Genomic DNA, 16344 nt, shown 5'->3' with positions numbered 1-16344 from the left:
TAATCAGGTGGACACCCTCTCAATAACTGGTGTTTCCTTGAGCTGGGCCCACACAGAGAAGGCTCAACTGTTTTTTCCAGCATACCATAACCACCCCCCTCTTTACCTGCACCCTCAAACTCAATACAACCCTCCATAGCAGGTTATATTCACTTTTGTCCACAATATCATCTAACAGCATGCTAACCAACTACAACCAGGCAACATGCGTTATTTTTTTCCCCCACCAGTTTTGCGGCAAGTCCCTCACTACTGTGCTGTGATTGGCTGGTACTCGTTACTTTGACGCCTCTGTGTGCGGCTGTTTCAGTAGTATGATAGAGATTCAATTCAATATTTTTTTAATTTAGTGTCATTACACGATCTTTTATTAATATTACCACTACCAATGTAGTGGTAATATTAATAAAGTAATAATAATAGGAATAATAGTGATAAGAATATTAGTAATTATAGTAATAAGACTAATAATAACAATTGTAGTAGCAGTTGTCGAGCAGGAACCCAGGGGCAGCAAGTGGCCCACAACCAAAGATCCAGAGTCTGCAGCTCCAGAGGCAGAAATACCTGCTGAAAGCGACAGAAGGAGAGAGGAAAGAGACGAGAAAGCACAAAACTACAGGAGAGAGAAGATGTCGACTTAGTAACATGTGGTAATGGGATGAAAATGCATACAGATGGAGAGGGAGAGGAGGAGAGAGTAAAGAGGTGCATCATGGGAAGTCTCCCGGAAGTCTAGGCCTATAGCAGCATAACTAAGGGATGGTTCAGGACTCACCCAAGCCAGCTCTAACTATAAGCTTTATCAAAGAGGAAATTCTTAAGCCTACTCTTAAATGTGGAGATGGTGTCTGCCTCCCGAACCCAAACTGGGATCTGATTCCACAGGAGAGGAGCTTGATAACTGAAGGCTCTGGCTCTACTTTTGGAGACTCTAGGAACCACAAGTAACCCTGGATTCTGGGAGTGCAGTGTTCTACTGGGGCAATAAGGTATTATGAGCTCTTTAAGATATGATAGTTCCTGACCATTAAGAGCTTTGTAGGTGAGGAGAATGATTTTAAATTATATTCTGGATTTTACAGGGAGCCAGAGCAGAGAAGCTAATATTGGAGAAATATGATCTCTTTTCCTAGTTCTTGTCAGTACACGTGCCGCAGCATTCTGGATCAACTGGAGAGTCTAAAGGGACTTATTCGGGCAGCCTGATAATAAGGAATTGCTATAGTCCAGCCTAGACATAATAAATGCAAGGACTAGTTTTTCTGCATCATTTTGAGACAGGATGTGCCTGATTTTTGCAGTGTTTCGTAGGTGAAAGAAGGCAGTCCTTGAAGCATGTTTCATGTGTGACTTAAAGGATAAATCTTGATCAAAGATAACTCCAAGGTTCCTAACGGTGGTGCTCACAGTGACAATGCTAACATGCTGACTTTCTGCAGGTAATAATTACCCGGTTCACCATCTTTGTTTAGCTTGTTAGCATGCTAATATTTGTTAATTAGCAGCAAACACAAAGTACAGCTGAGGTTGATTGGAATGCCTTTAGTTTTGCAGTTATTTAGTCGTAAACCAAGTATTGCACAAATTGAAACTTTGACCTGATGATGGCACTAGAGGAAAGGTCAGGGGATCACCAAAGTCATTAGAATGTATTTTTTATGGAACACGAATATCTGTAGCAAATTTCTTAGTGTGACTGGCCGGCTGGCTAGCTAGCAACCTCCGCAGGTGCTAGCTTGCTGTCGCGCCAGTTTGTGGAGCTTCTCTTTGCTGTTTTGGTGAGGTAGAGACTTGACTCGCTGTCAAAACACCCCACAGGAGAACAAGTCAGAAAACCACAGGTTCCCATTAATTTTATGAATTTTATAATGAACATTTGTGTTGTTATATTTAAACTATCCATCAACAGGGAAATAAATGCCTCTTTTCTATGAGACTGGTCACTTGACAGATCTTCAGCCAGCTCACTGGCCTGGCAGACCAACCAGCGCCTTCAGGTACCAGTCCAGGTCCGGAACTGGGTCCAGAGGTCGGTGTGTTTACCAGGGAAACTGTTAACTCATAGTCCTTCAGAATTAACATTTCCCATTACTCAACAGCACTCTGATAAACATTAAATTCATCTAATTCAGTGCATGGGAAAAATTTTCATGCCCACGGGAAACTTTCTTGTGAGCACGGGATAGTTTCTGGTGAGTACTAGATAGTTTCCTGTGCACACCAGAAACTATTAAGATTACTATTACTAAGATTTTTTTTTTTTTGCCCATGTACCGTTTGGGGCTCCGTTCAATCCATCCAATAATTGTCGAGAAATTTCACTCTGCACCAAAAAGGTCAACCTGCCAGTGGTGTTAGAGAAAAAGTCAGGGGATCACCAAATGCATCATCTGGCAACCATGGATATTTCATTCTTTATTTTATCAGTAAGTAATCAGTAACAAAATAATTTATTATATTTTTCAAGCAACAGGCCCAATACTAATCAATGATTCCTCACCTTTGTCATACATGTCTGTCCTTGTTTTTGGACTGTTTAGCAGTCCTTCTAACAGTGATAATCTAATAGTCAAAAATAGTCAGTTCATTGTTCACTGTAGAACCACATGCTGCATCATGAGACATCTTTCTCCCTGCAGCTTCAAAATCCATTTCTGCTGCAATGGCCTCAATAATCAGCCTGTTTTCAACAGCTCTCTATCTGTCCTTCTTCCTCCATCCTCCTCACTGTTCCGGTCCTCCCCACTTCCTTTCTCACCTTTGCACTTGTTATTGCTTCTTCTTTACCTCTCACCCCCCCTCAAGTTATTCTCTGTTATTTATCTTTTCACAGCTGTTAGACAGGAAAGACAATATTGTGGAGTTCCCTCTCTCTCGTCCTTCTGACTTTTTTTATCCTACCTTCCTCTATTTCTCTCCCTATTTCTTCTATTTTTACCATCTCTCTATCAGTCTTTTAGTTGCTTAATTCCTTAGTATCTTCTCTTCTTCCTAATGACTCTTATCTCCCTCCATCCTCCCTCCCTTTCTTGCTACTCATTCTCCCTCACTATCTCTCACCCTACCTCCCACTTTACCTCCCTCCTCTCTCTCTTTGTCTCTCTCTCTCCTCAGATTCTGTGTCTCTCGTTCATACACCACATCAACAGCTACCATCCCCACCAAGCCAGGCAGAGGATGTTTACTTTATGCTTTTATCGTATGGCAGCCTAATGACCCTTAATTGCTTCATTTGCTTAACAAGCTCAGGGCCGGGAACCAACGCAGCGAGACTCAATCCGACCAGCCAGCCCAGGACTGGAACTGGAGCAAAGGGACAGATCAGACAGTGGTAGAGACAGGATCGGTAGAGGCGAGTATTTTTCGATGGAGTTTTGATGGAAAAGAGGAATAGATGAATATAGAAAATGCAGGAATAGGGTGGTTGCTTCACTCTGGGTTGCAACGTTTTCAAAGGAGACACTGCAGACAGTGGACTGCAGCATTAGAGATGCATTTCCCTTAGAAATAGGGTGTTAATTTGTGTCAGTTTAGAGAAGAAGCAGAGTAGATGCAGGTACGAGAGGAAAGGAGGTTCTTAGGTTAAAGGTTAAAAAGTCGGCCTATATTAAAGGTTAAGAAAAGATATGGCAAACGAATACAGGTGAAGGTCCAAGAGGTGTAGTGAAGTACAGTAGAATGCAGCAGAGTAGATTTCATTAGAGGACAAGTACTTTTGGAAGATACACAGGAGGGTATCTAAGGGAACAGCTGAGTAGAGTTCTCTTGAAAAGTAGTAAGTAATTACATGGAAATGGAACATTCTGGGACTTTCTAAGTGAAGAAGAAAAATTTAGAAAAGAGTACAGCTAAGAAGAAAGCAGAGAGTAGAGTAGAAACAAGAATATAGTGGACTTTGAATCACGGCCATGGAGCTGTTGGAGACATTCTACCGCAGGAAACTCCGGAAGAAGCAGAAGAAAGCAGAGCTGGGCCGGTCGGACGGGACACTGTGTCGGTCGCCGTCAGAGGCCAGTGTCAACAGCCTGGCTACCGGCCTCATCTCCAAAGTCCTAAGGTTCACTTCCAGGTAAAACAGGTCACATGTTTAGTTTATTCAGTCAGAGAGATAGGAGATGTTTAGGAAAATGGGACTTAGATTTGTTCATGTCAAGAATATGGCTGTTTGTTAAAAGTATTTCCTTTAAAAATACACCGAAGTAATGGAGTTAACGTGAATGTATAGCTGCGCTATAGCCACACACAGTTAGAGTGAAATTATTATAACAAAATACAATCACGCCATACAGAGTGAGTCATAGAAAAATAAGATACACAAACAGAAACGAATGAAAGAGCAGGGGGCGTTATTACATAAGTAGAATAGTTATAATTAGAATTAGAATAAGTTATCTTTCAAATCAAACATCTCTTCCACATGAGTGGAACGTTTTGTTCTTGCAACTGCATTTGTAAAATTTTTTGACTCAAACGTTGCTTAAACATGTCATGTGATATGCTACTTCAGTACACCTTAAGAACAAATATTACTCGGACCACTACAGAAAATTACAGATAAACATTTAACAGATGCAAAACAATGGCCAATTACACTCAGCTGCAAAACTTTATGACCGTGTTTGTGCTGTAATATCATAGCAATATCTTTTGTGAATCAGACCTTGAGACGGCGCTGATAGCGGTTGCAAATGATGCGCAATTCATGGTGCTATCAGCGGCCGCAATTCATTCTTTGTGAATTTGCCCCTGAAAGTTCAGCACTTTAATAGCTCAAAATATATACCTGATCCTCTGGTTGTTTTTAACAAATTCAGACTGAATTTGTAAAATGTATAACTTTGATATGAGATTTCTGACTTGGACATGACATTTGTGACTCGGACATGGCATCTATGTCTTCGACATAACCTTGGTGACTCTGACATGACATCTATTCATTGAACATAACTTTGGTGACTCGGGCATGATATTTATTACTTGGACATGACACTTAAGATGTGGACATGCCATCTAAGACTTGGATATGACATTGATGATTTGGATATGACATTTGTGATATAGATGTGATTTTATGTCTTTGAAATGCCCTAACTAAATGTTGATAACTTATGCATGACCTTTGCAACCCTGAAATTACTGTGGCAACTAGCAGAAAACCTTGGTGAGGTGGACATGGAATTTGTGACTCTGGCATGAACTTTGTGAATTTACATGGTTCTGGTGATGTGACCTTAATAAATACTGTCTTATTGTGAATGCAGGGTCAGTTGAAAAGACATATTTTTTATTTATCTGCATTAGTGCCGTCCAGGGATACAATTAGACTTGCATTTGAAACTCAAACCAAATCATACCATACTGCACTCAAGCCAGTCCACCCAGAGCCAATGGACATGGTGAATATTTGTACAAGTTTAACAGCGATGATAACGTTATGAGGTATTCGAGTCACATCCTCTCATTATCCAGGTTCCTGTGGTTCAGAGACATGCAGGCTTTCATGTCTCTGTCTCCTACTTACTCAGATACTATCTTTTCCTGTTTATCTGTGTGGATAAATAAAGAGCAGCAGAACATGTCAAATATGATGAGAATGAGGGAAGATTATTGTGACTGTGATGCTTGTAGACGTCTCTGTTATAACAGGTTAGATAACACATTCAAAAATAATGATGGTGATGTCATGAAGATTATCAATACAAATAAAAACACATTATTTTATCCCTGAAATAATATCATCATGAAGAAATTAAATTAAGTCTGTTTTTGCATGCCAGCATCAGATGAACAAAACACAATCAAGTGAAAAAAGAAATCAATCATTACAACAAAAATCAGTACCAGAGAGTCATGTACGACCACTCAGTTTCTATTTTTAACATAAATGCTGCATTCATTCACTTATTATTTGTTGCATTTCCTTTGCTGGGTTTTCTTAAATTGCTGTTTAGTTATCCTCAATGAAACGCCACACTTCCTGCAGATAATTTACATTAAAAGCCTAGGAGAAGGAGGGATTATGCCCTTTGAGCCATTGGAAGGCTTTTAATGTGAAACATTTGCACAGGAAGAGTTGAGTTTTATTGACAGTAGTCTGACATTCATCTAAGTGGAAATGACTGGAAATATTTAGTGAATAGCTATGTATATTAAAAATTTAAACTCAGAGCAGTAGAACATTACACTGAATTTATCAAGACAACAGGTAAACATGGAGGACTTTCATTTTTCATTAACAGCAAACAGCATCAACAGCAACTGGAAATTGATGCAGATGAGAAAACAGGGAAGCTTCTTACTAAAATATGATAAAGTATACTTATAAAACATGGCAAACTTGAAATAAAGGCCTAATGGGAAGATCCAATAACTGTATCTAGAGTCCATTAAATTACCCTCTGCTGATTACCTGAGGACAGATGACTGTAAAACCTTTGTAGTTTTTTCTTTCACAATGAACAGAGGTCATGGTCAGTTTGAATTCATGTTGGTTACAGTAGATTTAAACAGTGACTAGTTTTCAAGTCAGAAAAAATACATTAAAACATCCATGGAATCTTCTCTCTTCCAAACGTATTTTCTCCAAAATATGGCTAAAGAAAATGTAATGTTGCGTGTATGTGGATGCTGTGTATGTCTTAAGGCAGTTTTAATATTTAGTTTTATATTTATTTTTGTGCATTCAGTTACAGCTATGAGTTCGTTTTTTGGGAACTGTGAAGTTCAATGAAGTTGAAATTATTTCAGCATTTTTTCAATTGGAAGGCAAGGGAGAGGCAGAGATAGGCAAAACGTGAGTCAGATCTCTGTGAAATGAGACCATGCAGCTCTGTGTGTGTGTGTGTGTGTGTGTGTGTGTGTGTGTGTGTGTGTGTGTGTGTGTGTGTGTGTGTGTGTGTGTGTGTGTGTGTGCGTGTGCGTGTGTGTGTGTGTGTGTGTTGTTTTCCTGTAGGAGGTCACAGCAGGACAATATTTAATGTTGAATTATCTGTTTTCTGGTTCCAGCTGTGATAATAAACTCTGTTCAGTAGTTGATTCCCTGCAGCATTTTAAGACATCTAATGGTTCTGTGAATGAAGATCTGTGCGGGATGAAAGGAGACAAATAAAAATAGAAACCATGACTGTGGTGTGAGTGTTGGATGACATGCTGCTTTCTGTTAATCAGTCATCAGTATTCAAGTATCAGTTATTCAAATGTACATTTTAGAAAGACAGTGTCACAAAGATTAAAGTTGCCTCTACATAATTATATCACAACATGGAGGTGTCACAGCCTGTCATGGCCTCACCAGCCTGTAATCACCCACACCTGCTCCCAGTTACACTCCTGCTCTCAATCAGCCCCACTTCCCCTATCCTAACCCTCTCCACTCCTGGCTGTCATTAAATAAAGATCATTCCTGTCACCCTCGGTGTCCCCCGCCTGTCTGTAACCGTAACAGAAGGTCGGACCGATACCGCGAAGATGACAGCCAGGAGTGCCGATAGCCCCTTCCTCGACCACCCTTCCTCACTTGTGACAGCTGGCGAGTGCAGCCAAGGACCTTCTCAGGCTCAGTGGGGGAGTGTGAGGAGTTCTTGGTAAAATGCTACCTGGTCTTCCACCTCTATCCATCCCAGTTCCCAACTGAATGATCTAGGATGGCCTACATGGCGCTCCGGCTAGCCGGCCCGGCACTGCACAGGGCAGGAGCCCTAGCAGTGCGGGAGGAGGTGGTCCTCAACTCTCTGGGCCGGTTTACAACACTACTCGGCAGGGAGTTTGGCCCGCCAGAAATATGGTCGTCAGCCAGTCTTCAATCCAAGGCTCTGCCTCCCATCTGCTTGCCTGCTACGCCTCCCATCTGCTCGCCAGCCTCCTTCCCGGAGGCCCAGCCGCCGGTCTCCAGCCCTGCTGTCCCATCGCCGGTCTCCAGCCCTGCTGTCCCGCCGCCGCCAGCCTCCTTCCCGGAAGCCCCTTCGCCGGTCTCCAGCCCTGCTGTCCCGTCTCCAGAGGGTCCCAGCCTTCGCCGTTGCTTCCCCGAGGTGACCAGCTCTACCCAGGTCCAAGCTCCGGGCCGTCCGCCCGAGTTCCCAGGCACCACTCCAGTCCCAGCTCCCGGCTGTCCACCCGAGTTCCCAGGCGCCACACCTGCTCAGACTCCGACCAGCTCCCCGGATCGGCTTGCTCCCTATGGTGGACAGGCCACCACGTTGGGGGAGGGGGGTTTCAGCCCTCGGGAGCTGGCCGTTGGGGGGGGGGGTACTGTCACAGCCTGTCATGGCCTCACCAGCCCCAATCACAACCAGTATCCAGTACTCTACCTACCATATAACAAAAGATCTCTTTATGATAGTTTCCAGTGTTTCCCCCCGTTTCCAGCGTGTCTCCGGTTTCCTGTGTCTCCTGTGGCTTCACCAGTCCTCCGTGGCTTCACCAGTGGTTCCCCAGTCTCGGCTTACCTCCAGTGACTTCCCTACACCCACTTCCCCTATCCTAACCCTCTCCACTCCTGGCTGTCATTAAATAAAGATCATTCCTGTCACCCTCGGTGTCCCCCGCCTGTCTGTAACCGTAACAGGAGGAAATATTTAATTAATTGAACCATCTGATTGGACAAATGAATGTAATGTTGTAAACATTCAAAGGGACTTACAATAAGTGCTTTCAAACTCAATACGAACAAGTCGTGTGCATCCCTTTCTGAGTTTTACAGTACAAGTACTTTTTTTGTTTTTGGGGAGGAATAGTTTTTTTTAGACATTTTGTGGAAATACACTTATTTGCTTTCTTGCCGAGTGTTAGAAGAGTTTGTACTGCAAATATGTAGCTAAAGTCAGCAGCCGGTGAGCTTAGCAAACAGCTAGTCTGGCTCCATTAGCGCAGGAAGGTAGGAGGCTGTGGGGGCTGCAGATTGAAACACAGTAGAAATATCATTTCCCTTTATAAATAATCAGTTTATAGTTTATATAACACTTTCTTCTCAAATGGTTCTTTCAAGCGCCCCTGATTCTTCATTTCTCAACCTGTGGCGGTAAGGAGTAAAAACAAACACTCTGTGCAAAGAAAGCACTGACTGCTGCTGATTCTGAGGACAGACAGGGTGGACATTTACAGTATCTGAAACCTGATGCATCATTAATAACATGTTGAATAAAACACCACAAAGTAAGTGGTGATCAGCCTGTATGTGTTAAGTCTGTATGGTTAAGATTTGTTTTTGTTTTCAGTTTTGCAGTTTTAGCGAGTCAGCAGCAGTTGAGCTTGCAAATGAGTGTGAAACCGATAAAAATGACGCTGGTCAGGACCAAGGGGTCTCCGCTGGTTACCTGGCAACTGGAAGGATGATTTTGTAACCTTTGGAGAGAGCTCTTTCCCTATGATTCCAGTCTTTATGCTAAGCTAACCATCTGCTTGTTCCAATTAGATATTTATATTTACTGTACAGATAGTAGAGGTAAGATCTTCTCATCTAACTTGGCAAGAAACCGAATAAACCCAGCCCAAATGTCAAACTATTCCTTTTGTACCTCACACCTTACCTATTGTTTTCCTTCAATTTAATAATCATGGGAATGTTAACATGCTAACGTTGGTACCTGAGCATTCATTTAGCTAAAAATACAGCTGAGCCTGACAAGTACAAGTTGAGCCAAGTCTAACAGTGTAAACCTGAGCCTTACAAGCTGAGTCTGAGATTTAGAAATACTAAGGTCATGAGTCCAAATTCCCCCATATGAACCCAATACACCTAAGAAATGTTTGACAAGCCACCAACCAAACCAAAAGTTTCTGAGTATTTAAAAAGAAAAAATAATCACATTTTGTTTATTCATTTACCTTGTCATTTACCTTTCATGTTATCTCTTTACATTTTCGGCATCATTTTGAAACAGGATGTGCCTGATTTTTGCAATGTTACGTAAGTGAAAGAAGGCAGTCCTTTGTTTCATGTCAGAATCAGAATCAGAATCAGAATCAGAAATACTTCTTCTTCTTCTTCCCTCGCCACTTCGTTCCACCTTCAGTGCAATCAGCTGTTCCCTGGTGTAAACAATGCAGCCAAACAGCTGTTCTGCACCAAGTAGCAGGAGAAGAAGTTTCACGGTGAAAAAAGTACCAAAACACTTTCTACTCTCATTTTCGTAAAGAGCGTAGTTTAAATTACAGCCTACTTACACACAAGTTACTCAAGTTTTGAAGAAAAAGAAAAGCTAAAAGTTGGAAAAAGTAAGCTGACGAGACAGAGCTACGGCAACACGCAGCATGCACGTTGGCGCATGTGCACTTAAAGGAGTGAGAGTTAAAGGATAAATCCTGATCAAAGATAACTCCGAGGTTTCTTACGGTGGTGCTGGAGACCAGGGCAATGCCATCTAGAGTAACTATATCTTTAGATAGCGTGTCTCAGAGGTGTTTGGGGCCAAGTACAATAACTTCAGTTTTGTCAGAGTTTAACATCAGAAAGTTGCAGGTCATCCAGGTTTTTATGTCCTTAAAGCATGCTTGAAGTTTAGCTAACTGGTTAGTTTCATCTGGCTTGATCGATAGATATAATTGGGTCATCCATATAACAATGAAAGTTTATGGAGTGTTTCCTAATAATATTGCCTAAAGGAAGCATATATAAGGTGAATAGAATCGGTCCAAGCACAGAACCTTGTGGAACTAACTTTGGCATGCACGGAGGACTCATCATTAACATCTACAAACTAAGATCGATCTGATAGATAGGATTTAAACCAGCTTAATGTGATTCCTTTAATGCCAATTGAATGTTCCAGTCTCTGTAATAGGGTGTGATGGTCAATGGTGTCAAGATTGCTGACTAAGTCACTAAGATCTAACAAGACAAGTACAGAGACAAGTCCATTGTCTGATGCAATTAAAAGGTAATTTCTAATTTTCACCAGTGCTGTCTCTGTACTATGATGCACTCTAAATCCTGACTGAAAATCCTCAAATAAACTATTGTTATTTAGAAAGTCACACAACTGATTGGTGACTGCTTTTTCAAGGATGTTAGAGAGAAAGGGAAGGTTAGATATACAGTATCTCACAGAAGTGAGTACACCCCTCACATATTTGTAAATATTTTATTATATCTTTTCATGTGACAACACTGAAGAAATTACATTTTGCTACAATGTAAAGTAGTGAGTGTACAGCTTGTGTAAATTTGCAGTCCCCTCAAAATAACTCAACACACAGCCATTAATGTCTAAACCGCTGGCCACAAAAGTGAGTACAACCCTAAGTGAAAATGACAGATTCAAAAGATTCGTTAGTGTTACAAGGTAAGGGGTGGGGAGTCAGCATGTCAGTGCTCAGACCATACGCACACACTGCATCAAATTGGTCTGCATGGCTGTCGTCCCAGAAGGAAGCCTCTTTTAAAGATGATGCACAAGAAAGCCCTCAAACAGTTTGCTGAAGACAAGCAGACTAAGGACATGGATTACTGGAACCATGTCCTGTGGTCTGATGAGACCAAGATAAACTTATTTGGTTCAGATGTTGTCCTACTATTCTATTCCAACATGATAACGACCCCAAACACACCTCCAAGATGACCACTGCCTTGCTAAAGAAGCTGAGGATAAAGGTGATGGACTGGCCAAGCATGTTTCCAGACCTAAACCCTATTGAGCATCTGTGGGGCATCCTCAAACGGAAGGTGGAGGAGCGCAAGGTCTCTAAAATCCACCAGCTCCATGATGTCATCATGGAGGAGTGGAAGAGGACTCCAGTGGCAACCTGTGAAGCTCTGGTTAACTCCATGCCCAAGAGGGTAATGACTGGAAAATGATGGTGGCCACACAAAATATTGACACTTTGGGCCCAATTTGGACATTTTCGCTTAGGGGTGTACTCACTTTTGTGGCCAGCGGTTTAGACATTAATGGTTGCATGTTGAGTTATTTTGAGTGGACTGCAAATTTACACTGTTATACAAGCTGTACACTCACTACTTTACATTGCAGCAAAGTGTCATTTTTTCAGTGCTGTCACATGAAAAGATATAATAAAATATTTACAAAATTGTGAGTGGTGTACTCACTTCTGTGAGATACTGTAGGTCACAGTTGGCTGAAACCCCTGGCTCAAGAGTGGGTTTTTTAAGATGAGGTTTAATTACAGCTACTTTAAACGTCTTTAAGCAGCCTAGTTAGAATGGGGTATAAGAGACAGGTTGATATCTTAGATGAATTAATCATCAAAGTTAGTTGAAGAAGGTCGATAGGAGCAAAGCAGTCAAAATATATATCAGGTTTTACAGTTGTTTCTAAGGTTCCTGTGTTTGAAGATAAATCGGTACCGGTTGAGGGCAGGATGTGATGAATTTTTTCTCTAATAGTAAAGCTCATGAAGTTGTTACTACTGAAGGCTATAGGAATACATGGCTCAACAGAGCTGTGATTCTCTGTCAGCCTGGCGACAGTGCTGAAAAGAAACCTGGGGTTGTTTTTATTTTCTTCTATTAATAATAAGTAGTAAGCTACTCTGGCATTACGGAGGGCCTTCCTGTATGTTTTAAGACTAGCTTGCCAGACTAAACGAGATTTTTCCAGGTTGTTGGAACGCCATTTCCTTTCAAGTTTTCACAATGTGTGTTTTAATTTGCAGGTTTGGGGGTTATACCATGGAGCTAACCTTCTTTGTTTTATTATCTTCTTTTTTTAGATGGGCAATAGAATTGAGTGTCGTTCGCAGTGAGCCTGCAGCACTGTCAACAAGATGGTCAATTTGGGAGGGGCTGAAATTATCATAGGAGTCCTCTGTTATATCGAGACATAGCATAGAATTAAATGCAGATTGGATCGCTTCCTTAAATTTAGCTACAGCACTATCAGATAGACATCTAGAGTAGGAGTTTTTGCCTAATGGCGTGTAGTCCAGTAATAGGAGCTCAAAAGTTATTAAATATTTGACTTCAGAATCAGTTGTCACACAAACTCTCTTTATATTTTAACCCACTAGACGCAGTGAGCCAGCATCTCGTCCTAAATCGTGGCATTCAACGAAGCTCAGTGAAGGTCAGCAGGAAGTGGACCAGGGAGGGATGGACATGATGAGCAGTGCCTGGCACCACAGCTACCATGCCAGGTCAGTGTTGAAAAACAGCTCTCACATAAAAAAAAAAAATCCATAATTTTCCCAGGCCCCTAGTCTACAGTAGGATTATTATCATAGGATTATTAAGATTTTTGGTGTGTATAACATATAAACCGCACAAATAAACTTTCCATTTAGTTTTTTGTTGAGTTGAAATTTGTCAGGCTGCTCTGTGGTATTTTCAGTTCTGTTCATTGGGGGCTACTCTGGCTCAAACATACAGTTTATGGCTGTGGGATTGCTCTGTTACCTTTACACTACTGTATGTATGCCATGCCTCTGCCACGTGGCTTGGTTGTTTCCAAGGACTTCCTGATGTTAGTGCAATGAGATAACTTCTGTTATGAATTGGTGCTATATAAATAAAATTTTATTGAATTAATCATAACGCATTCCTGTAGCTGGACTTCTGTGAGAAAAGTCACAATATACTCTTATATTTGATGTCTTGTATAACTCTGAAGGCTTTGCAGTAAAGTGAAAACAAATCTCTCTGTGGGCCAACACATATAAATCTACCTATACATAGATATAAAAGAAATGCGATTCTTAAGCAGATTTTCTGTACTTTAAGATCTCAGCCATCCACCAATCAAGGACATTAATCACTGGAGAAGTTTGTGATTAGCAAAGTCATTTGTAACATGACTTCTTCCATGTAGAATCAGTGGACACTTGTAGTTGGAGATAAGAAGACAATAACACTGTCGTCATAAGCGTAACTCAGGATCATGTGAACTTCTTCCAGAACTGTCTGAAGAGACGTTTTGAATCATGGATTTTGGGTTTACTGCCCTCAGATGGCAAGTTCATGTTTTCAGAGAAACATTTAACGTCTCATGTCTTCTCTTATCTCTGACTTACAGACACAAGTCTTCGTTCTAGACATTAAACGTGTCCTGGTCCCAGCTCCCAGGTCAAAATCATATGACTTTAATTCTGCAGTTGTTACTTTTTTTGACTTGTAGTTACCCTTTCCATAGTGATCACTGTGTTTTTAATGGACCTTTTTAGTTGTTTTTAATGTTCCGCCACCAGATGATAAAAAACAAAAATTATCTCGGGAGAAATGATCACAAGCATGTAATTTACAGCCTCACAGTTTTCCTGAGGAACTGATGGACAGTTGTGGTTTTTACATAATGACATAATGACCCCACACAAACAGAGTGTTTGTCTCAGCCAATCATGGTTACTGTTACACAAACCTTATTATTCAGCTTATTCAGTTTTAATTTAAACTTTCACTGAACATTCACAGGTAAATAGATAATTGCCTCGTTTTAGTGTTGTGCTTGTTGTGTTTTATGTGAAGCGTAGCTGTTGGTCTGCAGGTTTATGTCAACAGAGGAAGTTACATCACTGTTTCTTTTAAACAGCAGTGAAGGGTGAATAAAAGCCTCTGGCTGTGTGTGTGTGTTGGGCGGACGGGGCATTGACGTCGACGCCTGCAAAAAGGGACACCCCCCCCACACACACATAGATACTCTTGTCGTGTCCTGTTAACAAAGAGGGGATCTGAATAAAAAGTTTGTTATAACATTTCTGCTGCTCTGCTTTAATAGGACTGGAATTAAGAAACAGAAGATAGAGACAGAAAGTCAAACAGAGATGGACAAGACAGCTGACACAGAATTTAGACTCAGAGAAGTTACTGACACAGAAAAGAGAAATACAGACAGAGACAGACAGAGATTGTCCTCTTTTCCAGAGCAGTAATTACATTGTGTTCGGTTGAAAGACTGGGTCAAACTGTGACATAGACGCATTGTGCCTTTTTTCCATGTGAGGGCTCAATTGTAATCACTTTCATTTAGCGCTAAGTTTAATATCTCCAGTACTTTGCTTTATGACCAAATACCTGCAAAACTAGTTACGTTCCCATCAGCCTCAGCTGTACTTCGTGTTTAGGGCTAATTATGAAATGTTAACATGCTAACACGTCAAACTGAGATGGTGAATATAGTAAATATTGTTGTCTACACATCAGCATGCTGATGTTAGCTTTAAGCACAAAGCACCACTATATGAAGTGGTTACTAAAGTCTGTGTGATGATTTTAATGACCTTTGCATTGCCAAAGCATCTATCTGAGCCTCCTAGATAAAAAGATTTTTATTCTCTGTCTCTCAGTGCCTCGACCACTGATCTGTCCGGTGGGTTTGACTCTGGCGGCAGCTACCTGAGGAAGAGTCCAGACCAGTACAGCTCTAGGGGCAGCATGGAGAGCCTGGACCCGCCTCAGTCCTCCCAGCTCCACTCCGGAGCTCAGCACCACCATCCACTGGCCAACCCCACCCACAGAGGACCCCACCCAGCCTATTCCTCCTGCCACCAGTTGTCCTCTTCCAGGTTCATACAAACAAACACTTCAGTCTTTACTGTCTGACTGAAAGTTGACTGAAAGTACAGAGGCAGGTTCAGGATGTTTCTAACCTAGCTTAGCACAAAGACTGGAAACAGGTGAAAACTGCAAGCCTAGCTTCATCAAAAGAGAAAAAATCTACCCAACAACTCCAAAGTTGTCTGATTTACATGTTGTATCTTGTTTATTGAACAGAAATAGAAATGTAAAAAGGAGACACTGTGTGTGTAGCAGCAGTTAGCATTGAAGCTATTTGTTAACCAAGAGCTGCTGGGTGCCGTGGTTCGAAAGACCTGTCCTAATAGTCTGGTTACCAGTTTTTAGCTCTGTCCTGAATCTACTGTACAGCACTAGTCAAACCTAAACAGTGTCGCCCATTTTCACCAATGTACCCACAAGAAACTAGAAGCAGGGTTCCCACAGGCCTCTCTCTTTTTAATTGTTGTTTGTGAGCATCTGCAGCGGCGACTGTGGCTTAGTGGTAGAGCGGGTCGTCCCCCAGCCCACATGTCAAAGTGTCCTTGTGCAAGACACTGAACCCCAAATTTCTCCTGATGTGTGTGAATGCTTAGTTACTTTGATGAGCAGTTCTGCCATCGCTGTGTGAATGAGATATGTAGTTGAAGTGCTAGGTCTCATTATAAAAATTCTCAGTGTTGTTACACTAATTAACCTTGATCCGTGTCTCAAACTATGCTGTGTTGGGTTTGAATTGATAGTCCTTGAAAGAGGGAATTGGGCCTGGAAAGTCCTTAAAAAGTCCTTGAATTTGATGTTTAAGAAGGTGTGGGAAACATAGAATAGGAAAATAGGAGCCTTATTTAGTACCATGAAAATCCAGGGAATGTTAGCCTCCCCATGCATGATGAACCAAACAA

At 41.5% G+C, this 16344-nt stretch overlaps 2 protein-coding genes across 9 annotated transcripts in view; both read left to right on the top strand.

Annotated features, from left to right (window-relative positions):
• Positions 1 to 16344, top strand: part of shroom3 (shroom family member 3) — a 115271-nt gene that overhangs the window by 64512 nt on the left and 34415 nt on the right. For 5 of the 7 annotated variants that reach the window (XM_044173327.1, XM_044173326.1, XM_044173325.1 and 2 more), the window contains 2 exons: positions 12967 to 13092; positions 15235 to 15453. In XM_044173327.1, coding sequence (XP_044029262.1) covers positions 12967 to 13092; positions 15235 to 15453 — 345 coding nt within the window. Of the gene's footprint in view, positions 1 to 1176; positions 4073 to 12966; positions 13093 to 15234; positions 15454 to 16344 lie in introns of those variants that run through there. The other 2 variants (XM_044173331.1, XM_044173329.1) reach the window with 2 other exon arrangements.
• Positions 4528 to 10113, top strand: LOC122865216 (leucine-rich repeat extensin-like protein 5). Of its 2 annotated transcripts, none has more exons than XM_044173333.1 (2): positions 4528 to 7923; positions 7981 to 10113. In XM_044173333.1, the coding sequence occupies exons 1-2, from the start codon at positions 7647 to 7649 to the stop codon at positions 8454 to 8456; spliced, it is 753 nt and encodes a 250-aa protein (XP_044029268.1). In that variant the 5' UTR covers positions 4528 to 7646; the 3' UTR covers positions 8457 to 10113. The 2 variants fall into 2 exon arrangements, with proteins under 2 accessions (XP_044029268.1, XP_044029267.1); XM_044173332.1 differs by having other exon boundaries at positions 4528 to 8181; positions 8243 to 10113.

This window comes from Siniperca chuatsi, linkage group LG18 (genome assembly GCF_020085105.1).
Source record: "Siniperca chuatsi isolate FFG_IHB_CAS linkage group LG18, ASM2008510v1, whole genome shotgun sequence".
Classification (NCBI taxonomy): Eukaryota; Metazoa; Chordata; class Actinopteri; order Centrarchiformes; family Sinipercidae; genus Siniperca; species Siniperca chuatsi.
Note: the sequence above shows the minus strand (reverse complement) of the source record. Positions and strands in the feature narration are given on the sequence as shown.